Source organism: Pimephales promelas, chromosome 1, assembly GCF_988280905.1.
Source record: "Pimephales promelas chromosome 1, fPimPro1.hap1.1, whole genome shotgun sequence".
Classification (NCBI taxonomy): Eukaryota; Metazoa; Chordata; class Actinopteri; order Cypriniformes; family Leuciscidae; genus Pimephales; species Pimephales promelas.
Window position 1 is genome coordinate 18755848 of NC_142769.1, and position 25120 is coordinate 18780967.

General features: G+C 38.1%; 1 protein-coding gene across 2 annotated transcripts in view; it reads left to right on the plus strand.

Moving 5' to 3' along the window:
* Nucleotides 1-25120, plus strand: part of adam19a (ADAM metallopeptidase domain 19a) — a 140360-nt gene that overhangs the window by 12355 nt on the left and 102885 nt on the right. For both annotated transcript variants that reach the window (XM_089128555.1, XM_089128557.1), the window contains exon 2: nucleotides 6266-6345. In XM_089128555.1, coding sequence (XP_088984681.1) covers nucleotides 6266-6345 — 80 coding nt within the window. The remainder of the gene's footprint in view (nucleotides 1-6265; nucleotides 6346-25120) is intronic.

A 25120-nucleotide genomic window follows, 5' to 3' on the forward strand; every position in this document is an offset into this window, starting at 1 on the left:
TTTTTGTGTGTTGTTTAGAGCTGTCATTGTAGACGCCCGGTCCCTGCAGCGCTTTGTGATTGCATTTGGTGTAAAACGACACCCTGGAAACAGTGATAGAAACAGTTCCATTCAAACAGCTCTATCTTTCTTTCTTTCTGACTCCTCTCTCTTTCACACACACCAGGCACAATTCAGAGAAGAGATCCCCCTACACAGAAGCAACATTCAATCATGTGCCAGCTTATCTCACAAACACACACACGCACACACATACACACAATCATAGTCCGCCAATTGCACCATGCTGCATGTTTTAGAGTGTCACTAAGTTGCAGATGCTTCCTGTCAATCCGATATTGACGGTTTTTTTTTTTTTTTTTTTTTTTAGTCCCCGTCTCTCAGCGATGGTTTATAAATTGGTCAATCACACAGATGATGGCTGTCTGTAGAAATCCTCACACAGTCACACAGCTGCTCTCATATATTAGAATGTATGTATTATTTATTGAAATGTATTAATTAATAGATGATAGATAGATAGAAAGATAGATAGATAGATAGATAGATAGATAGATAGATAGATAGATAGATAGATAGATAGATAGATAGATAGATAGATAGATAGATAGATAGATAGATAGATAGATAGATAGATTCATAGATTGATGTATAGATATAGATAGATATACAGTACTATATTATAAAATATTTATATAATTAATTTATAATTTAAATACATTATTTCAAACATATAGTCTCAAAGAAAACATTTGTATGCCCCCCTCAAAGTATTGCTTTTATTTTCTATTTTACAATTCATATATCCCAAGAAAAAAAAAAATAGATGAATAGTTCACTTAAAAATTTGAAATCTGTCATCATTTACCCACCCTCAAGCTGATTCAAACCTGTATGAATTTCACAAAAGAAGATATTTTGAAGAATGTCAGTAACCAAAGAGTTGATGGACCCCATTGACTTCATTAGTATTTTTGTCCTTACTATGGAAGTCAATGGGGTCCATCAACTGCCTGGTTACTGACATTCTTCAAAATATCTTCTTTTGTGTTCAGCAGAAGAAAGAAATTCATACAGGTTTGAAACAACTTGAGGGTGAGTAAATGATGACAGAAGACATTAAAACATAAAACATTGCATTGACACACTTACTCCGTTTGCAGTGCGTATGCAGTTTTTTCCTTACCCATGTTAACAGGTTAGAGCTTTCACACTGCACGCGGATGCAGTCCGTCGAACCGTTCCAGTTGCTGTACATACAGCAGTGCGGAGATCGTTTCTGATTGTTATTTGTGCTGCAAACGCTGAATTAAAGTGAAACCACACGGTTCGTGGTCAAAATCAACACAGAATTGACCTGAAAATGTAGAAGTTTCACCATAAATGCATTTAATTCAATAAAATGTAGTAATCTCGCCATAAACGTATTTAATTAAATACTACTTTTCATCTTTTTACTTTAAGACCGGGGTTTTAAGCAAGGAAGACTACAATTCACTTGAACAAGGACATAATGTACGACACTCGTTTCATTCGTGGAGGTGGAAAAACAAGTTCTACGTTGTTTATATTGTGTTTAAATGTGCATACGTCCATTCAAGCTTGTAAAAGTGTACATAGAGAATCGCAATGCTGACAAAACTTTTTTTTTTTTTTTAATAAAAGTTGCTGCATGACTTCTGAATTTGAAAAAAATAAATAAATAGTGAGTAGCCTACAGTATGTGTTTGTGGTACAGCCACGGATCAGATACACACTGCAAACGCAGTAGAGCCCGACCGATAAAGGATTTTGAAGGCCGATACCAATACAAAAATTTGTTGGTTTTAAAATCCGATATTCCGATATGTCGGCCGATATTTTTTTCCAGAAACACGCTTCAAAACATTAACAGATTTCCCTAACATTAGTTATTTGTAGTTATTTTTGAGTTTTAAATAAATATTTTTTTGATAATGCACATTAAAAAGAAACTTGTTTCTTTTATTGTCACAACAGAACAGAGGAACATTAAAATATATTAAAGTTCTGATAAATAAAATAATAATTAGTCCCTAGTACATTGCCTTATAAGCTTCCTGCAATCTGGATCAGCCGGATGTGAGGCACGTTATTACAAAAATGTTGCCAACAGGGATGGTGTAGAGTGCCCTCTGGTGGACAAAGTATACAACTCCAACACTCATGACATGCTTGAAGCGTGTTTCGTCCGTTTTTATTTTATTTTTGAAATATTCATTTATCGGCCATTATAACCCCAGATAGCAAACTGACATTGAATCAACGTGGAAACTTGACATCGAAACAACGTTGATCTGACATTGTTTTGCTCATCGAATTAACGTTGAACCAACGTCAGGCGCGTCATTCTTTCAAAACGAATGGAAAATCAACTTGAAATCAACGTTGTTTCAACGTTATGAAAGCAAACCAATTTTCGATTTTCATTTAGCTTTGAAGAATGCCGCGTCTGACGTTGGTTCAACGTTAATTCGATGAGCAAAATCAACGTTGTTTCGATGTCATGAGAGACGTCATTTCCACGTTGATTCAATGTCAGTTTGCTGTCTGGGACTGTCAATACCGATAGTTTGGAAAATGCCTAATATCGGCCGATAATAACGGCCTGCTGATATATCGGTCTGGCTCTAAAACACAGCATATGTGAAAGCACTGTAGCGCGTGCTGCTCCTGTACCGCATACACACTGCACACAGAGTATGTGTGAAACGGGTGTGACAGTGGTCAACACACAGCTATACTTTGAATCAAAGATGCTGTGCCGTTGCCGGAGTTTATTTTAAAATATTATTATTATTTTTTTTTTAAATGGTTTTTTTTTTACACTTTTCGTTTTTGAGTAAAAATTAGGCAAAATTGTTTCATTGCAATTTTGTATTTAATTATTAAATAGCATTAGGTCGGCTACACATATTGGTCTCTAATTGTAAATACCCCTTTTATCTGTTTCTCCCTTTCTATCTCTCTCAGTTGTGACAGGAAATCATAATCATCTTATCGGGTTTTCTCTATATTTGTATTCTGTCCTCTCCCAGGAATCGATACTAATCCTATAACATCAATCCTGCTTTACGGATCCTATATACCTTCTTACATATGTGTTGGATGTCTGTATTAGACTCATTAGGGCTCTTAGAACCTGCTTTTGAAACATCTAGTGCATTATTTCAGTTGTGACATTTAAAAGCTGACATCCAGTCAAATCTGTCAGTTGCACTCAACCTATCCCATCCTCAGGGCCGACCACAATATTGCTCATCGCTGTAATGAGGCGTGAGAATCAGAAAATCAAATATTTTACATTCCTTTGTGGAGGTTTACAATACAAATATGAGGAAATCACAGTTTATTAATAGTTATTTTATTTAGAAAAAAAACGGCAAATTAATATTTGTATTAACTATAAATATATAATTGATTTTGGATTAATGAGACTACAAGGGAAAGCAAGAGAGGAAAGTGAACAGAAAGCAAAAAGAGGAAGAATACTAATCCTCTTCTCCTTCAGACCTTCACTTTTCTCCTGAGGTCTGTTCCTAAAAAGCCTAGTAAGATAGGAAGTGAAAAGTAAGGCTCTCTGGGACCCCCATGGCAGTTGAATGACTTGACGGGCAGATAATAGTCAACCAGAGGAAGGTCAATTCTCTGTGTTTGAAGAGCAACTGCCCTCAAGCCAGCTCTGGCCTTCTTAGATCATTCTTTGGGAACAATGTCTTAGGCTGGCTTGCAGCTAATGCTTTCTCTAAACCTATTAGTTTTGGAAAATGGTTTTCTCTAGAGGGCCTTAGTCTGCGTTGATGGATTCTCTGGGTTTATGTCGCGCAGGCGACAGGCTGATTATTTTACGTCCCAGAACTCAAACTTGGCCTTTGATGATGTTTATAGTGGAAAAGAACTGCGGTTACAACCAGAATCGACTTTGCGATGCGCTCTGATTGACAACAAGCCGCAGCGATTTAGATCACGCCGACTTTAGACGAGTCGTGATATTTTAACATTAGTGGAGATGAGACCATTTCAATTTGGAAATAGAAAAGAAAATTGGAAAAAGGATGGTCTTGTGAATAGCATACCGACACACTCCCCTCCCGATCAACTCTATTGCTTCCTTTTACCTCCTGTCATATTTTATAAACTCCAGCCATAAATGGATATGGCAAGGTTAGTAATGCTCTTATTTTTCCACATTTGTGTGCATGACAGCTTTGAGTGAGACCACTGAGATAGGTGATGCGTATTTGTTTCTTTTTGCAAAGAAAAGTACTATCATTGAGGAGAAGAGAGGGATCCTCACACCTTTCATTACCTCTCCTCTCTTGTCACTTTATCAGGGAGAATAAATAGCCAGTTTCACTGCACTGAAAATCAACTTGTAAAAGCTTGTAATTTTTGTGTCTAATTTTGAATCCCACAAGAGGTTTAAATCAAGTGCATGAAAGCTGTACGAAATGATTCATGAGGATGATTATTTCTCTTAATCATGAGTGATTGAGGGAGATTAATAGCCTGACCTACTGCCCACTTTCAGCTGCCTCTCAAGAGTTGATTAACTTAATACCAAGCCTGGGTTGCCAAGCTATATTGTACTGTCTTAAGTGACACGTCCATGTTCAACCTTTATAAGGCTTAAGGCTTGATATAACAGCAGAACAAACATGGTTAGTAGTCTGGAACACATGCAGGATTTCATTTCATGAGTTTGACCATACCCAAAATTGAACTAAATCTTAGAGAATATCTGATCCTTTGGCTTTTTTTTCTGTCAGAAAACATATCTTATAGCACAACCACTTGAAAAAACTTAGATTCATGGTATTCATAAAAATAAACAAACACAGACATAATACAAGAAATACACTACCATTCACAAGTTTTGGGTCGATAAGATATAATGCTTACCAAGACTGAATCTATTTGATCAAAAACATTATTATGTTATTACATGTATTGTTACAATTTAAAATATATGTTTCTATTTGATTAGATTTTAAAATATATTATTGGCAAAGCTGAATTTTCAGCATCATTACTCCAGTCTTCAGTGTCACATGATCATTCAGAAACCATTCTAACATGATGATATGCTGCTCAAGAAACATTTCTTTGTATTATCAATGTTGAAAACAGTTGCTTAAAGGGATAGTTCACTTTGAAATTATTTTTTGATATGTTTTAGTTTACCTCAAGGGGATCCAAAATGTAGGTGTCTTTGTTTCCACAGTAGTTTCAATTTTGAAATTTTTTGGTCAAACCGTTGTTGTCTGTCAGTCATACACTGGAGGTGAAGGGGGTCCTCAATCGGTTCACCTCAAAGAGCATGCACAGAGAAGTCAAAATTAAACATGATTTAATGACTCGTACATGTAAGAACACATTGATGGCCTAAGACACGAAACAAGTGGTTTGTGTGAGAAAACGAACAGTGTTTACATCGTTTTACCTCTTGTAATCATAGCCATGACAAAATGATCTGACTGTACAGGCGCTTCGGTCTCCGCATGCGCTGGAAGTGATCGCTTGCGCGCCTACGGTACTCTTTGTTTATACAGAGATTTCGGAAGTTTTACCTTTCACTAAACATATTTAGATATACGGGAAACCGCAATGGAAGACGATTTCGGTATATCTAAATATGTTTAGTAAAAGGTAAAACTGCCGAAATCTCCGTGTAAATATTGAGTGACGTACACGTGCGAGAGATCACTTCAGACGTAACATTGAACTGATTCAGTTCGGTTCAGTTGGACATTGAACAACTGATTCAGATCACTTGGACGTCACTGTGATTACACAAGGTAAAAACGATATAAATACTGTTCGTTTTCTCACAAAAACCTCTCGTTTTGTGTCTTAGGCCATCAATGTGTACTTACATTTACGAGTCATTAAATCATGTTTAATTTTGACTTCTCTCTGCATGCTTTTTGGTGGACCCCCTTAGCCTCCAGTGTATGACTGATAGACAACAATGGTTTGACTGAAAAATGTCAAAATTGAAAATACTGTGGAAACAAAGACACCAACATCTTGGATGCCCTTGAGATAAGCTGAAACATATCAAAAATTAATTTCAAAGTGAACTATCCCTTTAACAGAAACTTTTTTTTCCAGAATTCTTTGATTCAAATTGAAATTAACAGCATTCATTTGAAAATGAAATCTAACATTATAAATGTCTTGGCAATGTAATGCAAAAGTGAGGTCGAAATATCAATAAACATTGTTTTTTCCCTTTCTTTTTCAGTGGAAGACAGGGGACAGAGAGTGACGGCACACTGGATCTCTCACAGTACAGCACAGCAGGAGACTGAAACTGCATTTAAGGTAAGGCACATGGTAACAATAAAAAAATATATATATTATTTTATAATATATATATATATATATATATATATATATATATATATATATATATATTTATAAATATAAAAAAAATATATATATATATATATATATATATTTTTTTTTAAATATTCACTACAAACATTTTCTTATATTTATAATACAAAATATTCATCAGTTTTATGCAAACTGCCAGGACACTCCTCACTAGGGTGACATTTAGTTAGATAGTGTACTAAAGACACATTGTACATTGTTGGTCGCACTAAGTTGGTGGTGGCAAATGTTTTTAGTGGTGCCTTGCCCCAGATATGAGATACAATGGACAACATAATGAGTTTTCTCTTCATTAAAATGTTCAAGCCAGCATCTTACAAGCCAGTCCAGTGGGTGCTTTCTTCAATTATGAGGAAAGGACTGGGAACCAGGCAGAGCCTTGGTTTTGGCCGATGCAGGTGTTCTAACATTTAGAGTTTCTAACAAGGAACTAAAAAGGTTTTCCTTCATGTTCTCTTGGAAGAGCTTGACAATTCTGTGCAGCCTAAGAGACCGCCTGCCTTCTAAAGGATCTAAAAGAGCCCTTTTTGTTCAAATCAATGACAACAATGTTGTGGGGTTTCAGGCACCTGCTCTCATCATGTTTATTGATTCTGTGTTGTCACATGCAAGAGTATTATTCTACCCATTTCTAAGTCTACTTACCCATCTATCCACGCACTAGATTGTTTTTAAAAGCAATATGAATATTATATACCATATATATCGACCACCCACTCGCCATTGAAAGCCCCATGTAAATTTCATATAACTTATAAATAATCCATAAAGTTCAGTACTGAAATAGTTTGACCTGCCCAGAGGAATCCATTCCCATTGGCTGATTTAAATTCCCAGCTCTCTCTACTAAAGTTTTCCGCTCTAATGGATATTTCCTATCCTTGAAGAGTGTTGCTGCATGCATTTCATGTGCTGTAATACACGGCCGGCCACACTCATGTGAATGTGCAGACATACTTGTGCACTCCTCTGGAACATCCATTCAGTCTGATTTCTCTGCCCTCTTCTCTATTGTATTGACATCTGTCTCAAACTCAATGCCCTTCGGATGGAACTAACCTGTTTGGATTGTTGTGAAACCCTGAGACAGCCTGCAAATGTCAAGATAAATGCCTCAAACAAACCCAGTCTGACATTAGAACAATGATGAACATACAATAATATAAGCACATATATTTATACTTATATGCACATATATTCTGTAAGTTTGTTGTTTGAGATATTTTTAAAGGGCACCTATTATGCCCTTTTTTTTTTTTTGCAAGATTTGGTCTCGGGTGTCCCCAGAATGTATTTGTGAAGTTTCAGCTCAAAATACCCCACAGTTAATTTATTATAACCATTTGAAAATGTCATTTTTGGGGCCTGTTTAAAAATGAGCTGTTTTGGTGTATACAACCTTAAATGCAAATGAGCTGCATATCCCTGCCCTGCCTTTGGATGAGGGCGTAACTTGATACCTATGGCAGTCGGTAAGCAGAAGGGCTGAGAGAGTGAGAGACGCGCTGTTTTGAATGTCATTCAGCCGTACATGTTTGAATCGGAATACATAAATAGTACGAAGAGACTCCGGCAGAATAAAACACAAATGAGAATGGACCAGTACGTCTCGGTACGGTTATTTGATACATTTATGTACCTACTTATAGAGTTGTAATCGCTTCCCCTCTGCAATTATGGATGTGGAAAACACACACACAGACACAAACAAACACTAACGTTAGCGCTATTTTTTTAAACTACATACACACACACAATGTGAGAAGATGGCTAAGTTACAGAACAACAACATTTATGCAGTTTTTAATACAATATATTTAAATATATATATATTTATAAAGTGTGGTTACACACTATACAAACAAGGTTTAAATGATATACACAGACATCCTACGACGACAACAACTTTAGACGCATTTGTTGTTGAATTGGCTGACATCGACTGAAAAGACTATTTGCTCAAAATTCATAAAATACACTTACTGTGACTGGATGTGATGGTGGATCGCAAACAGTAGACGACGATCCACACTTGAGGATTAACTTTTAACCCACAACAACAGGATTAACCCACGGCAGAACATTTATGTTTCCAAGAGACATTACCGGCTGTCCTTGAAACAATGGAGGATGGTATACAGATCACCGAGGGCGGGGTCTACGCCACAACCACACTGTCAATCAAACCCCTTGCTCAATTCTACGTCACAAAGAGCTGGATCTTAGAAAAGCTCGTTCTGAGACAGATATGATTTATTGAGATTGTAAAAAAAAAAAAAACACTGGGTGGATTTTTATCATTCTAGGGTGGTTTTGCTCACACACTGCCAACACACATTTATGTTCAAACACCATGTAAAAATGAATTTTCCATAACAGGTGCCCTTTAATTTGTTGCATGGTCAATCTATGGACATCTGGTCCAATTTGTGTGGTTCTTAGGGGTTCCTAACTGCTGTCTTCAGTTTTTGTATTTGGTTCAGTGTCTGTCTTTATTATGAGCCTTACTATCATTCCGTGGCATAACTCAGCAGAGGCATCATTTTTTTTCAGGGGGCACTAGTGCCAATCCTGGCTCACTTTGTGCCTTAGGCGAGATAAGACATTACATATTTTTTTCTTTACATTTTTTTTTTTTTTTTACCATACTATGACACTGATCCATGGGGGTAGAGTCATACAAGTTGCATTAGTAAGCATTATTTTTCAGTTTTAAGCAACTGATCTGTGTAAGATGCAACTTAATTGGACAAACCGAATTTAGATATGTGAATGGGTGATTAAATGAATTTGATTTTTTTTATTCGCTTTTTAAAATCCACTGAATTGGGAAGCATGCGCTCTGTTTGAATAAACGTGATGCTTTTGACTCTGAGTGTCTGGAGCCAGACAGATTCTGTCAGCTGTTGTTTTGTTAGTGATGTTGACTATTGATGCGATGGCTACTTCTCGACATTTAGGCCCAGCCTCTGAATATGTCACCATCTGGAAAATGGAATAGAGAGGAATAACCAATCACGTTGCCTGATTTCACGGAAATTATAAGATTAGTCAATTTACTGGAACATCATGAATTACTTTATACGGCTCAACAAAAATGATCGGATATCATTCATTATCTATAAGAGTTGACAATTTCCTGCAACACAGCAATTGTTGCCAAATGCAGCAAGAGCAGAGATCAACTTTCTGCAGATGAGGACCAAAGCAACAACTAGTGAGAGAGAGGAGATTCCTACTAGAAACCAACAGCTCATAAGCTCTACAATCTAATGTGATTGAATAGCTGTCACTGTGAACGCAGCTTTGTTGGTGTTTCTCACAGTCTCACATGTTCACTAAATAGTTGGCTTCCAGCCTGTTCTCACGTAAATGCGTCTCTATAACACTTGTTGTGTAATTTATACGCGAAAATGAGTTTTTACGTGCATATGAGATGCAGTTTTTTCACGTGCATTTGATACGCAGTGCGTAATACACACGCACCCCACCCCACACCTAAACCTACCCTATCCAACCAATGCGTATCATATGCACGTAAAAACTCACTTTAGCGTATAAATTACACGACAATACACATTTAGTGTGATCGGGTTGTGGCTTCACAAATAGGCAGGAAAAAAAGCCATATATGTGTGTTCGTGAGAATCTGGACGTGTGATTGAACCTCTGGCTCTTCTGGTGATGATGTAACGAGTCACTGTGCTGTTTGGAGCTTGGCTGAATGCATGTCAGGCGGATACAATTTTATACGCTGAAACAAAGACACACACACACAGACACTCTTCCCTAAGAATGGGGGCAGGGGACCGCGATGCCTGCCAGAACACTGAGCGTATGAAGGAAAAATGTTAGCTATGCTTATAGCAAAAGAAAACCATCCTCTGGCTCTTTGTGTGTGTGTCACCAAGCATTGAGCATATGGTCTGGTTTTTCCATTTTTCCTGGTCTGAAACACTTCGGGCCATGTTAACTAACAGCTTGCACCAACGCAAAACCTCTTTTGGCGTTAAAAAAAAACTGCTGTTAGGATTTACTAAAGACACGCAGTAAAAAATTTGCGCTGAAAAGACGTGGATAGGGTTATTTTTGAGGCTGACCTTACTGCATATGCATTTGTAGAAGTTTATGAGATATATGGTCCGCAGAAATATGGTCATGCCCTTTTTTACATATTCCGGAGGGAGGGTTGATGTAAATGTATGGGTTATTGACGTCTAAAACCCAGCTGTAGTCCCATTCGAGTCGTTTTTGTAGGCAATATACTTCCTGATTTTTAAAAGACAATATCTCTGCTTACATTGAACTTTCAACGCTGCAACTTTGCAGAGACTGTGCATGCACCAACAGCAACTTTTTAAAATTAAAAAAGTGAAAAATGAGACTTGGTTTGAAATTTTGTGTCTATTGCAATGATATTTTTAAATGGGCATTTAAAGTTTGACTTCAGTGTCCACATACAGTACGTATAACTTTGTCTGGTATTGTTTCAGAGAAGACCTATTAATCAGATTTTTTACTAAGATTTTTTTTCAGGCACTACGCCGAGCTATTTATAATGAGAACACCCACATGAGCCATGAGCAAAGTTATGTTTGAAATCTGAGATAATTGCTTGGTTTGTTTAGGCTAATACTTAACATCTACCTCAATCATAATGAATGCATAATCAATATAATTGTTTTGATCTTTTGTCTTGAGTAACACACAAATAATGTCAGTTTATTAGTCAAGTTTATGTTTTTGCTTCGTGTCACTTTACTGCTGGAAAAGTCTCATGGACCTGTCAGTTTTGCTTCAGCCATACTGCCCTCGAAGCCAAATTTTCCAGTTCCTCCTTCTGAAAAGCGACCCAATGCAGGATGATGCCACCACCAGCATACATGACAGTAGGAATTATTCCTGAGTGTTGAGGAAAAGAGGCTGGAAATGTGAGACTGATCTGATTTGCCACTTTTATTTAGACTACTTAAAGTTATTGTGGAATTAAGAATTTAACAGCTGGAATTTTAGTGTTATTTTTGCCCCCAGAACATATAGCAAGTATACATTTACAGATTATGCTATAATCGATGATAATAATGTACAGTATTTTGCATATAAAAATAAACATTATCCCTTGGAAAATGAGAAGATGAATGGACAGAAGAGTGAATGAAAGGCCGAAGGATTACTATGAAGAGGTTGAGCTTCATAAACAGTTGCGTCTAACAACTTACATAATATATTTTGCTTCTATGTTTGTGCTTTTATGTTATTTGCACAATTCCTAATTTTATATCATTTCAATTCTACCTGATAGTATGTGATGATCGATACGTAGAACACATGTAAAAGGTGAAGTTACAATTGTCAAACCAAATTATTGGTGCTTGAAATTCTATATAAAATACAATTTAGTAGAAATACAACATTAAGAGAGAAAATACCTTCCGTTCATTCAGAGAACAAGAACCGCATGAAAGTGAGATGTTACTCGGGAGGATTCCATGAAACAAAAATAAGCACGTTTCGACATCAGCAATCCTGCAAGGAATTAAATTTGTTTCCCCCCTCGTTCCTCTTTCTTCTCTTCACTATCTCTCTCTCTGGCTTTCACTCTCAATCATTCTCTCCTCCCTTTCATTCGCCGCTCCATCACAGTCACTCTCCGTATGGCTCTTTTTTATTTTATCCCTCTAATTCCATCTCCCCCTGTCCTTTCTCCACCAAGGAATTCCTCTTGTTTCTATTATTTGCCCTCCAGAAGTAAAGCAAACACTTGAATGAAGTTGAATTGAATTGAGTATGAAGTCCTACTTTAAGAAGTTGAAGTTGCTGCTGAATTTGCAGCTATGACGGAATCGGCTCATTTGTCTCAGGCCGTAGGTCCCCGAGATGAACCCGCCATGCATTTGGGTCATACTCACAAGTAGATGAAAACGTGTTCCATGTATAAAGAATACGTAATTACAGACTTTTATGAACTGGTTTAATAGGGTTTTTTAATGTGTGTGTGTGTGTGTGTGTTTGTGTGTGTGCTAATCTGAAGGTAGGTAGGTGTGTTAAAGAATTGATAAGCCACATAATAAGACAGTCTGGGACAAACCACATGCTCCAACTGAATGTCGCCTTTTGTACGGTTCAGCAAATCTTATATAAAATGATGTGGGGAGTTTAGAAAAGCAGCACTGAATGCTCAGACACACACACACACACACGCACACACACACATGGGCACACAAAGCAGCATTCAAAAACTAGATGAGACATGGCCTGTTTTATAATATAATAATGTTTCTTCATTCAGTGTTGCTTTGTTGGACAGATGACTCACCTTTGTTGAGAGATGGATGTGCATGAGAACGGCTAACCAAAAATAAATTAATTTGAATGGTTCTCTTGGAGGACATCAAGGTTTTTTTTTTTTTTTTTCAAGTATGTTGTGAGTCATATTTTCAATCCAAAACTGTGTGGACATATGTTCTAAAAGGTAGGCATTCAAAGATTTTGCAGGTCTTTGTATGGGGAATGTGAACCATGTGTGTAATTAAGAAGCAGTATGCTTGGCTTTGTGTGCCAAGGTTAGATTTAAGTGACTGTGTGTGTGTGTGTGTGTGTGTGTGTGTGTGTGTGTGTGTTATCCTTCCAATCCACTGCTGTACATTGAACACCATCGAACTGAATACTATCTTGACTTTTTGATCAATATCCTGTATCCTGCATCTCTCCTTTATCCAAAATACTCCCAAACCACAGATGTAGATTTGTTTTTTGTTGTTTTGGCCAAGTCTTTACACTGCCCTGAATTCACCACCTTCCGTTTCTGTGCTCTCTTCTGTCATAACGATAACCTCGTTCTGTTCTTGCTCTTGCTCTTGCATACTGGGGGTGCCTGGCAGGAAAATCATGCTTTCTGCGGTTTAGAAATTGCAGAAGCTCACATCATGATTTTATCACGATTTCAATTATCAGCCATGGTATGAATGTCTTTTCAGGTGTTCAGGTGTATTCAGATATATACTTCAGTAACATTATTCTAAATGACATTGAAATACTTTTATTTAAAAAAAAAAGGTTAAAATAAAACCCCTGCTGTGTCATGTGTTGTTGTGAAGACGTTTTTAGCATATGTTCAAGCACTGTAAACTATAAAGCCAATGAAGATTTGAAGGCCAAATGCAAATTGTACAGTTATGACGCTGTGCCAGATTCACTAAACATTCTTTTGAATACAATTCTTAACTGCAATTTTTTTTTTCTAATTTAAGAATAATTTTCGGACATGTTTTGTATTGAACTTCTGTGAATTTTCATTGGCTGCTCGCGAACAATCGCCGTGTTTCCACTGCCGGATTAGGGCCGGGCCAGGGCTAAAGGCCTGTTCACACCGGGACGAATTTCTCGCGCGTTATTCGTCGACGTTTAACGCCTCGTGAGTAAACAATGGCCGCCAATGTGAGTGTTCACACCGACGCGAAAAACGCCACGCGTAAAAGCGTCATTTTTAAAAAAATGCCTCGGGTTCGTTTTTTTTTTGAATGTTGTTGAGCTGCTGGTCTCGGAGCATAAAGAGCTATAAGATAATATTTATATTAGTATTTCTGTAATAATAGTATATAGGGTGACCAACAGTCCTGTTTTCCCGGGACATGTGTAAAACGGTCACTTTGTGCTTTACAGAAATCTGAGTTGAGATGAGAACTGCGCATAGTGAGCGTAATTAGATTTTGACGAGTGAGGAGAGGAGATAACCGCTCTGCCGACTCTTTGTATTCTTTCTTTTATTTTATTCTTCTATTGTGACCAGATGTTTGTTTGTGTTTTTTTTTTTTTCTCGCTTGATCCCCGTGTATGAGGAGGACGAGTGTGACGTTTAAGTGATTTTATTAAACGCGGGGAAATACGACAACTCTCGTCTCTCGTGCATCTGTTCATCCGACAACTGCTATGTTTTTATCTCTGGGCAACATCTCAACTTTGCGTTACACATGCCCTGTTTCCACGTCCTGTCCTGACTGTTTTTAAGTGATGAAAATGTCCTGGTTTTCAAACAAAAACTGCTGGGAAAGATCAGTTCTACAGCAAAATATAGATAAAGAGAGAAAAACAAGATAAAGAGAATGAAAACTAAAGATATAAATAGATTTTGTTAGTTCATTTTTGTAAGTTTGTGAGAGCTATTTTTTGTTACATTTGGAGGCATTTCTTTTAGTTATTTATTATTTATATATTTATTTTTCTAATACAGAAGACATTATTTCTATCATTATTTCATTCGTTTTTTTTTTCTATCTGTCATAATAAACATTGAGACATGAATATGATCACCCTAGTATATTCTAGGTCCCACTTTATATTAAGTGGCTTTAAGTACTATGTACTTACATTGAACAATAAGTACAATGTAATATTGTGTTCCTGTTGTATTTTAAAACACTTTTGCTGCTATTGAGGTGTGATATGGGTAAGGTTAGGGGCAGGTGTGGTGGTATGGGTTGGTTTAAGGGTAGGTTAAGGTGTGAGGGGAGGGTCAACTGTGTAATTACAAATGTAATTACATAAATTAATTATAGCTGTAATTACATGTTGGAATTTTAAAATATAAGTACAATGTAAAAACAAGTATGTACACAATAAGTCCATTGTATCAAATTATTAATTTCAATGTAATTACATAGTACTTAAAGCCACTCAGGGCCAATCCCAATTCTACCCCTTACCCCTTCCCTTTCCCCTAGCCCTACCCCTTCGCCTTCCCCTTGACCCTTGAAACAGAGTGGCAATGCGTAGGGGTGAAAATATTCCCCTAAGAAATGGGACACCACTACGCCTCCGTTAAACGTCATTATAAGTCGTCGCTAGCGCCTACGTCACAGGAGATGCGCCGATGTTTATCACAACTTCCAAGATGCCGTCGACAGCTGCAGTTATCATCGCGTGGGTTACAGCTATTTTCTTGCATCTTGTGAAGTTCGCAGGAAACAACGGAGACGACGAAAATATGTTGCGGGACTATCGTTAGCAAACTACAGTAATTTTAGCGATTTTTTTTTTTTTTTTACAAACGTTTCACAAATACTTAAATTTATGGGTCTCCTTTGTCGCTTGGGCAGCCAGCCCTGGGTTAGCAGTGACACTTCTCATACCCCTTCGTTTGAAGTGTGCTCCCGAAAAATCTTCGTTTGAAGGGCTATCTGGCCCTTCACCCTAGCCCTCCCCCTCCAACCAAAAGAGAATTGGGACAGCCCTACCCCTTCACGTGGACGCGCAAAACGGAGGGGAAGGGGAAAGTGAAGGGGTAAGGGGTAGAATTGGGATTGGTCCTTAATATAAAGTGGGACCATATTCGATTATTATTTCTGTTTTATATTAAGCGCCATCTAATGTCAGGGAATGAATTTGCATGTTCACTCGGCTCATCGTCAGCGAAAAACGCTTGGGTGTGAACACAAAAAACGCGCTGAAAAACGCTGCCGAATAACGCGCGCTGATATTCGTCCCGGTGTGTACGGGCTTTAACAGAGAGCCGAGCCGTGGAAGTGGCCTCGGGCCTCAAGCACTGGGCTTGCGTTTCCACTACCAGGCCAGTAGCCCCGCAACGCCCTAAACCCCGCCCCTAAAACGCCTTTCTGGATCAAACGACATACAACCCAACCCATTTCAGCGGGCATTTAGAATTTATTTTTTAAGTTGGGAAGATAGCATGTATATTAACTCACCGGCCGTGGCTGCAATAGTGTCCCGATTGTCTCGCGAGTCGCCAATAACAGAGGTACGGTGACCCAGCACACCGTCCATCAAGTCGAACCAGGGCAAGTTCCTCTTCTGAGCTCCGCTTTGTCCATTGTGCATTTTAATCGCCTTGTACAATACTGTGCCCACAACTTTTTTATTTTTTCTTGAACTTGAAACGTTGCTCGCTGAATGCTTAGCTTAGAAAGTTCAGCATCTATGTATTTTATAACGTCCTTGTTTCTTCACACGCCGTCACATTGACGTTGTACCCTTTCTTCTGGCCAAATGCTCAGAAGAGCTTTGGTATCCTCGACAGACTGGTACAGCCGATTCTCCATTTCGAGTAGTGATTGTTTTGCGCGATAAAACTGAAATGTGCATCTTGCTTCAGATCATAACGTTCCATAACACTGATAAACTCGCCTTTTACCTTGAGCATGCCTCTAGCCCAAGCTGGTCCACTTTGGCCCAAGGTATTCGACGGGCCAGAAATCCAGGCCGTTGGCCTGAGCTGAAATGCAGATATGGTCATGGGACAAGTTTTCCAGATGCGCTGTAAGCATTCTTAACACATCTGACCAATCGGAGAAAGCTCTTGATTTTGGATTTCAATATTCCAACATTTTCGAACATACTTTTAATACACTTTTTACAATTTATCCTCAGAAATTTTTGTGAATCTGTCTCCAGCTTCCACCCCATGCAGACATGCAGTCATTCTCTTCCTGTCTAAGCATGTTCTTGGCCAGAATAAACTAGAAAAGATGGTCAGAAGTCTGAGACTGAGGTCTAGATAAATATAGAAGAGTAACTTCTATCAAAAGCCTATATTTGATGGCCAGTAGCCATTGGTTTGCTGACTTTAGCCCCAGTTAATATCCCTCAAATCATCTCTTGTGTGACTCCACTTTGACATAGTCACACACAAAGAATGAGCGATGATGAGCCCTTCAGGATAGAATGTCATTGGGAGACTGTGGTAAATCCGATATGGTGCAGTCAGCTCCCTTAATGGCAGACAGGTTATATTAAAAAGATTGTCCTCATAGTCGATTCCACATCTCTCAATTCGTCTGTCTACGAAAGCTGATAACTGCACTATAAAAGGTCTCATATGTAGTGCCGGGAAGCTCAATAATTTCTTACCTCCATTAGTCAAAATGTGTCCAGTGAGTTCAAAGGAAAATGTATGCACAAAAAAAATGAGATTTAGCTTCCTTACCAAGTGAATATGAAACTGGGACAATTTGTCACACTGAAAAGCGAAAAAGATTTAACATGAAATCACATTTCCTTTGATTTTCCTTGGCTGATGTAAACACACTTTTATGAGGTTCCTCTGTGGTACCAGCTTGCTATTATGTCCTATCATGCTCTCTGAAAATGTCATGTTTCTAAACTGATCAGAATATTAACCAAAGCAAAGCCCAAGTTGGCGCTCTGTGAAGCAGGCTGAGTGAAAAAGAGAGTGTGAAAACACTTCAAATTTAAATACATTGCTGTACTTTCAATGTTTTCAAAACACTTCACACTGCAATACATTATCTTCGACCCCAACAGATCTCGTTGCTAATTCATTTTTTTTTTTTTTTCTAATTTGGGATTGCCTAACCTAAAATGCATTGATACAGATCAGTACAACATTTGGAAGTGTAATCACAAACATGAGGGTGCTTTTAAAAGTCGACCCTCTTCAATTTTTAAAGGGATATAGTTCACCCTTTTGACTTTCTTCAATAAAACACAAAAAGAGAAGTTTAGAAAAATGTTCCTGGTGCTCTTTTTCAATCAATGAAAGTGTATTGCAAAACATCAGACTTGTATGTCATTTAGGACCTCATATGGAAGTGGATCTTTCTGATGTGGTTTGTGCTGTTCATGTTGCTATGAAAACAATAAAACAGACATGAGTTATATACAGTACCTGTCATAGGTTTGGAAACATTAACATTTGTTTGTTTGTTTTGTTTTTGAAAGAAGTCTCACCCATAGACAGTAAAATAAATTGACAAAGCGACCCCATTGATTTCAACGGAGAGGACTTGAAGCCAGATTTTTGCACTTCCTGTCTGATGTCTGAGAGACTGCGCAGGCTCAAACTGAGTGTGACGACAGTCTGACAGTTGTAAATCTTCTAGTAGCTGTGCCAAGCCAAAACGTTGAAATATCTTGTCCCGTTGCTGTTATGGACTCTCTATCTATAGGCTTCTCCCATAGACAGTAAAAAGCTTCTTCCTTGACTCTATGCCTCCATGTCCCCCCGATTGCCTTATAGACAGTAAAAGATTGCCTGCGAGCTTCTCCTCCTGTCTATACGGTAATGTCTCTATTGTGCGACAGAAAGTTGCGTAGTGATGACACAATCGTTAGCCTATTTTTCCACAAAAACGGCATCTACTGGGCCATTACAGTACGTATGGAGTGTTTTATTCATTGTCGTGTTTCTTTAGAAATAATGGACGAATTCTCGAAGTCTTTGGATGCCTCCGATGTAAAGTTATTCGCTGTCAAAGTGACGCCAAAATGAATGGGAGTCAATGGGATGCTAACAGCAGGTGAACTATTGCTACAATGGCGACTCCCGCGATGCTTACCCCCTTGGTCTCACCAAGGCTGCCTTTATTCAATAATAATAATAATAATAATAATAAAACAGGTTAGTTGTTGTTTTGAAATATTGTTAGAAATTAAAATAACTGAATGTATGAATGAAAATATACAGCCTAATTCCTCCAGTCTTCAGTGTCACCTTCAGATGCTGATTTGCTGCTCTTATTATTATTATCAACGTTGAAAAAAGCTGTGCTGCTTAACATTTTTGTGGAAATGGTGATACTTTTTCAGGAATCTTCAATTAATAGGAAGTCCATTTAACAAAATCTATTTGCTTTCATTACATTTATGTATTACATTTATCAAAGCATATTGAATACAAATCTTTTGTAACGTTATACATTTTTTCAATGTCACTTTTGATCAATTTAATGCATCCTTGATTAATAAAAGTACTACTTTTCTAATCTTACCATACCACAACTGTTTAAAGGGTATCATTGTTTCCACAAATATGTATCAAAATTCCAATTTGATAACAACATTAATACATGTTCTTGAGCAGCAAATCAGCATATTAAAATGATTTCTGAAGGACCATGTGACTGAAGAATCCGAGTAATGATACTGAAAATGTAGCTTTCAGCAGAAATAAATAAAAAACAATTATTTAAAATTGTAAAAATAGTTTACAATATTACTGTTTTTACTGTAACTTTGATTGTAGCCTCGGTGAGCATAAGAGGCTACTTTCAAAAACATATAAAGGTACACACTTTTGACAGGTACTCTATTAGAAAAATAATTATGACTCGTTTCCACCAAATGTTACAGTACAGTACAGTACGATTCGAGATGATAAACCATAATCCGTTTCCACTGCCAACAGCTTACTTGATGTAGTGATTAACGTCATTCTTGAATGAAGAAGCAGAATGTGACACAGTAAACAACAATAGGGGACATGCAGCAGATCTTGTTCTTGCTTCTCTATTGTGGCTTTTTATCGCAAGAAGACCAGCTTTGTTTGAGCAAAGGCTGCAGGCTCCAAGGAAAAACACACACGCAAGCGACGATTCTCTGTCAACCAACCAACTTTCTAGCTCCACCCTTTAATAGCAGACTACTGTGCGTATCGTACTGAACTGTGCTGTACAGTACCGTTCGATGGAAATGAGGTGTTAGATTTGGGCCTCTTTTGCCTACAGTCTGAACGTAGCCAAAGATATTATTAAACTTAAGAAGATTTGGAATCCTTTTGTGAAAATCTAAAATATTACAGATTTGTAAATGTGAAGATGTACTCAGCTTTTCCTTTATATTTTTTGTTTTTAATGTTCTGTTATGTATGAAAATGTTCAGCTGATATGCGTTCCTTGGCACAAATGTAAAGCCCCATTATAGTGCAGTCCTTCAAAAGACTACAAGCTTGCATCCCAGCGTGAGCTCTGGGACTGCAGATACCATGCGCCTCAATGCCCACCTCCCTGGATTTGTATTGCTCTTTCATTTATCATTCAGATGTAATCATGTCAACAGTGGAACAACCGATTCCCCTCATATAAATATTTAAACTTGAGGTGATGAAGAGTCTAGAGAGGTGTTCGAAAGGGTATTCTTAAAGGGATAGTTCTCTTTGAAATTAATTTTTGATATATTTTAGCTTAGCTCAAGGGCATCCATGATGTAGGTGTCTTTGTTTCCACAGTATTTTCAATTTTGACATTTTTTAGTCAAACCGGTGTTGTCTGTCAGTCATATTATGCAGTTTTAGGGGGTCCACCTCAAAGAGCATGCACAGAGAAGTCAAAATTAAACATGATTTAATGACTCGTGAATGTAAGTACACACTGATGGCCTAAGACACGAAACGAGCGGTTTGTGTGAGAAAACGAACATTTTTCAGCCGTCGAACTGATCTGAATCAGACGTTCAACTGAACCGAACTGAACCATCTCCAGACGTTACGCCGGAAGTGAACTCTCGCGCGTCTACGTCACGCATTGTTTACACGGAGATTTCGGAAGTTTTACTTTTCACTAAACATATCTAGATATACGGGAAATCGCAATGGAAGACGATTTCGATATATCTAAATATGTTTAGTGAAAGGTAAAACTTCTGAAATCTCTGTGTAAACAATGCGTGACGTAGACGCGCGAGAGTTCACTTCCGGCGTAACGTCTGGAGACGGTTCAGTTCGGTTCAGTTGGACATCTGATTCAGATCAGTTCGACGGCTGTTAACAAGAGGTAAAAACTATATAAATACTGTTCGTTTTCTCACACAAACTGCTCGTTTCGTGTCTTAGGCCATCAATGTGTACTTACATTCACGAGTCATTAAATCATGTTTAATTTGGACTTCTCTGTGCATGCTCTTTGAGGTGGACCCCCTAAACCTGCATTATAGGACTGACAGACAACAACGGTTTGACCGAAAAATGTCAAAATTGAAAATACTGTGGAAACAAAGACACCTACATCTTGGATGCCCTTGAGGTAAGCTAAAACATATAAAAAATTAATTTCAAAGTGAACTATCCCTTTAATCTGTTTTTTAGATTTTCAGAGAAATGTGTCTGGGGATATGAGTACATTTTTATTTCTACCTACTACTGTATTCAGAAAATTATTCTTTTTTTGTCTAAAGTGACCTAGACTAAATTGGCTGTGCCTGTGACACAGAGTGCAAATAAAACTAACACAAATCAAGCATTTGACAGGAATGAAATGTTAAACGTTAACAGATTTAGGGTGTGCCGGCATGTTTTGACTGCTATGTCTGGGGATCTGAATTCCAACAGCATTGCTTACGGGACTTCACACAGAACATTACCACAAGTTCTGTCATCTACTATATAATCTCTTCCAAGCAGTTTTGTTTTTGTGTCTTCATCTTTATATCTCCCCTTTTCTAACATTGATTTCTCCCGCTGTCCTCTGACATCTTCTTTCTTCCCTTGACCTGTCTCACAGCGGCATGCAGGGCTGGATTTACCTCATATTGTGACAGGAAAAAAAAAATGTTTTGGCTATTATTATATATAAGAAGGTAGTGGAGTTATGAGGTTTTACCCACAGTTTGAGGAGCCAATGGAATTATTTGGTTTAGTAAAAATAATTTTTTATTTTCTTATTTTACTAATTATTTTTCTTTCGAGCATAGGCACCTGCCTAGAATGCTTATGCATAAATCTGGCCCTGGTGGCATGAAGCTCTTGCATGTTCATGGAAAAGTCATCCCCTTCGTAACTCGTCATTTCTTACATCTCAACCTTTTGATTTGTAAGATGTGATTGTTTTAAACCTCCTAATCTCGTCTTCCTCTATCCCATGGAGTAAAACTCTTCCTCAACCTAGAACATTCTGACACATGTCTATGTGTGTAGTCCTGTGGTTTCTAATGCATTTCCTCTCTTCACATAGAATATATCTTTATGTTCCAAATAATTTCTAAGGTTGTTGCTACATTTTCTACAGAAAATAAGAGTTAAAATGTTGTCTGTGGTCGCCAGGATATTGAACCTACATTTCTTGTATGGAAATTTGAGTCTTTCCCATGCAAATGTTGCTAGGGTGTTGTCTATATTTTGTAGGTAAAAAACATTAATGGTGTGTTGGCTGTGCAAAAGTTTCTAGGGTCATGTTTATGTTGTTTCTTGGGTGTTCTGGTCTCTCCTGTCCCTAGATATATCTCGAGTACCTCCTTTGCTATAAGTCTAATTGCTTTTTTTTTTTTTTTTTTTTTTTTTTTTACTTTTGCTGGTTTTATCATCTTCCATCTTCCTATATGAACAATAGCAAGCAGGATAGTAATAATTCACAAACACTGCCATCATCAAATTACTTTCTCAGAATTTGCTAGCAGCAAGATGTTTCACATTTGGAATCATCACTATTCTCTGCTGCTCCAGTCATTTCATATGTGGTCCCTATAAGGGGTACTGTTTATACAACGTTCTCCCCAAGGTCTATTGAACATCTTACTGAATTGGGTTGCCTCTGGACTAAGACATTTTCCATTTGTATCGCAGGACTTTTGATGGCTGGAGGGAGGAGTTCATGTGTACTGATGTCTGGCTTTTTGGAAAGGGTTTACATGGAGGATCAAAGTCTTCAGACTCCTACCCGTTTTATCTGCTCGCACAGCTAACCACAAGCAGGGCATGCAGAGTAAACACATGCTAAACACTAGCTCTGGCCCCTTGATTTCAACACAATGTATTTCCTTTATGGCAGGCTTTAAGTATGCAGCTGATTAAAAAAAGAGTTAATTGTATTTTTTTTTTTTTTTTTTTTTTTAAACACTACAGTTATTTTGAATGACATGGTTTTTGGAGAGAGCTCTTTACTGAGGATTTGATTTCCATATTATTGAAGCTTTAAAATCTTCACTGAAAATAGCACTTAGAGAGTTTTAAGTCAGCATTCGTTCAAAATATGATATATTTATTTAAATATAAATTAACATTCAGTTCCCGCGGCATTCATTTCGTCAAAAAAAAAAAAAAATCACAGTAAAACAGTAATATTGAGAAATATTATTATTACAAACATGTAATTACACAGTCAATATTATTGAATTTTCAGCAGCTATTACTGCTGTCTTTCATAATGGCAAAATTATAACCCAATTTATAATTTCAGCATGACGATAACATTCCCATATCCAACACGTCTGACACCAAAGGTTTCTTATTTAAATCAATGAGAGTTCCCTGTTCGTCGATACCTTGATCTTAATTGTGACGTGGAAGGCACTTGAGTTTTTGACACCTTGGGAGTGAGAATGGGTGGCAATAATAAGATATGTAACTTGAGCAGCAAACCAATTTGTGTATTATATAAAACACAGGATATAACAGACAGATACTGATACATGTATATTGTGCATATACCATCTGCTGGAAGAACACACTCTGGACTTGATCCAGCTTACGTGCCAGAAACTGTAACAAATTTTGCTTGCAACTTAAGTAAATCAGAAGTCACCTAAAAGGCACTCACAAGGCGTGCATTAATAATGGAAAAAAACTAAAACTGATCAATGCTTGAAATCAGACAAAGATAGGCCTAAGAAGGTTAACCAACAAAGTATATTGATGACTCAATAGTCAAATCAGAAAAAAAGAACACTTATCCAAGAGTCCTTGATCAAATAGTCCATTCGTGAGAAGTATTGTCCTGAAGCGTGAATCCTTAGTCCTTGAGCCCAAAAAATGATTCAAAATGTCCAGGATAAGTGGTAATAGTCCTCCAAACTTGATGAAATAGCAAAAATACCAAAAACCCAAGTCTTCTTATGTTGTTTTGCCAAAACCTAATTTGACCTTTTCTAAGAAGGGAAGACTTCGCCGCATTCATAGAGTGAGGGCTGGGGTGAACAACTCCCCGTTCACCATCTACCACCCGCCACCACAGACGCCAACTGGTACGATAGAGACACGAGAGTCCACCGTAGACCGTGGACTTCAGTTTACTGCGACAAACTAGACCGAACCTGAAGAGAGGACGGAAGGAGTCGTCGCCCCGGAGCCACACAAGGTGTGTCTGACCATGTTTGTGAGGTATTGTCGTGTGCTGCCAAGGGAATGCTAGTGGAGTTTGAGGGCTGGGAGGAAAGCCCCATCTACAATTTCACCGTGGTGGATTGGATAGCTATGGTTGCTGGGACCTTTTTTGGACTATTGGATATGTTTGAAGAGGAAATTCCCCTCTTAACCCTGTCCCCGCTGGTTCCGTCCAGCCCTGTATCTCCTGTTATCCCTCACACTCCTGCCTCCTCGAACTGCCAGTTCCTCAGTACCCTTCAGCCCCTCTTCATCTCCTGCACTGACGTGTGTGGATCCGCTTCGGTGCTTCAGGCCACCAGCTCCGCCTAAACCAGAGGATTCCCTGGCTCTGCATCCAGCCTCTGAAACCAACACTCCATCGCGGCCCATAAACGCATCGTCTCTGCCCTAGCACCAGGCTCCTTCGTCCCAAGCTCTGCCTTGGTCAGATGTAGTCCTACCATCACCATCGGTTCCATCTGGTTCTCCCTTCCCTATGGCTCCGCCTTGGTCCTCAGTCCCACCGACTTCGCTTCAGTTTCCAGGTTCCCGTGTTCCACCTCGGATGCTCGTCGCTGTCGTCGCTCTACCTCAACCTATAGTTCCACCAGTGTCGTGTGGGCTCTTTGGCGTGTCAGCTGCACCTGGGTCTCTATCTTCAGTGTTAGTCATATTAACCCTCATGTGGTGTTCAAAACCCTATAACACTTGTGGTGTTCCCGGTCAAAAATGACCGGCCCATAAAAAATAGCTTATAAATCACTCATTATACCATATTTTCACCCAATCTTGGATTCAATCTTTTTGTCAACTTGTTCTCTTTCAATTAGGACTGGTTTTATATTTCTGTTTGCATTTGATTAATCGTGAGCCTCG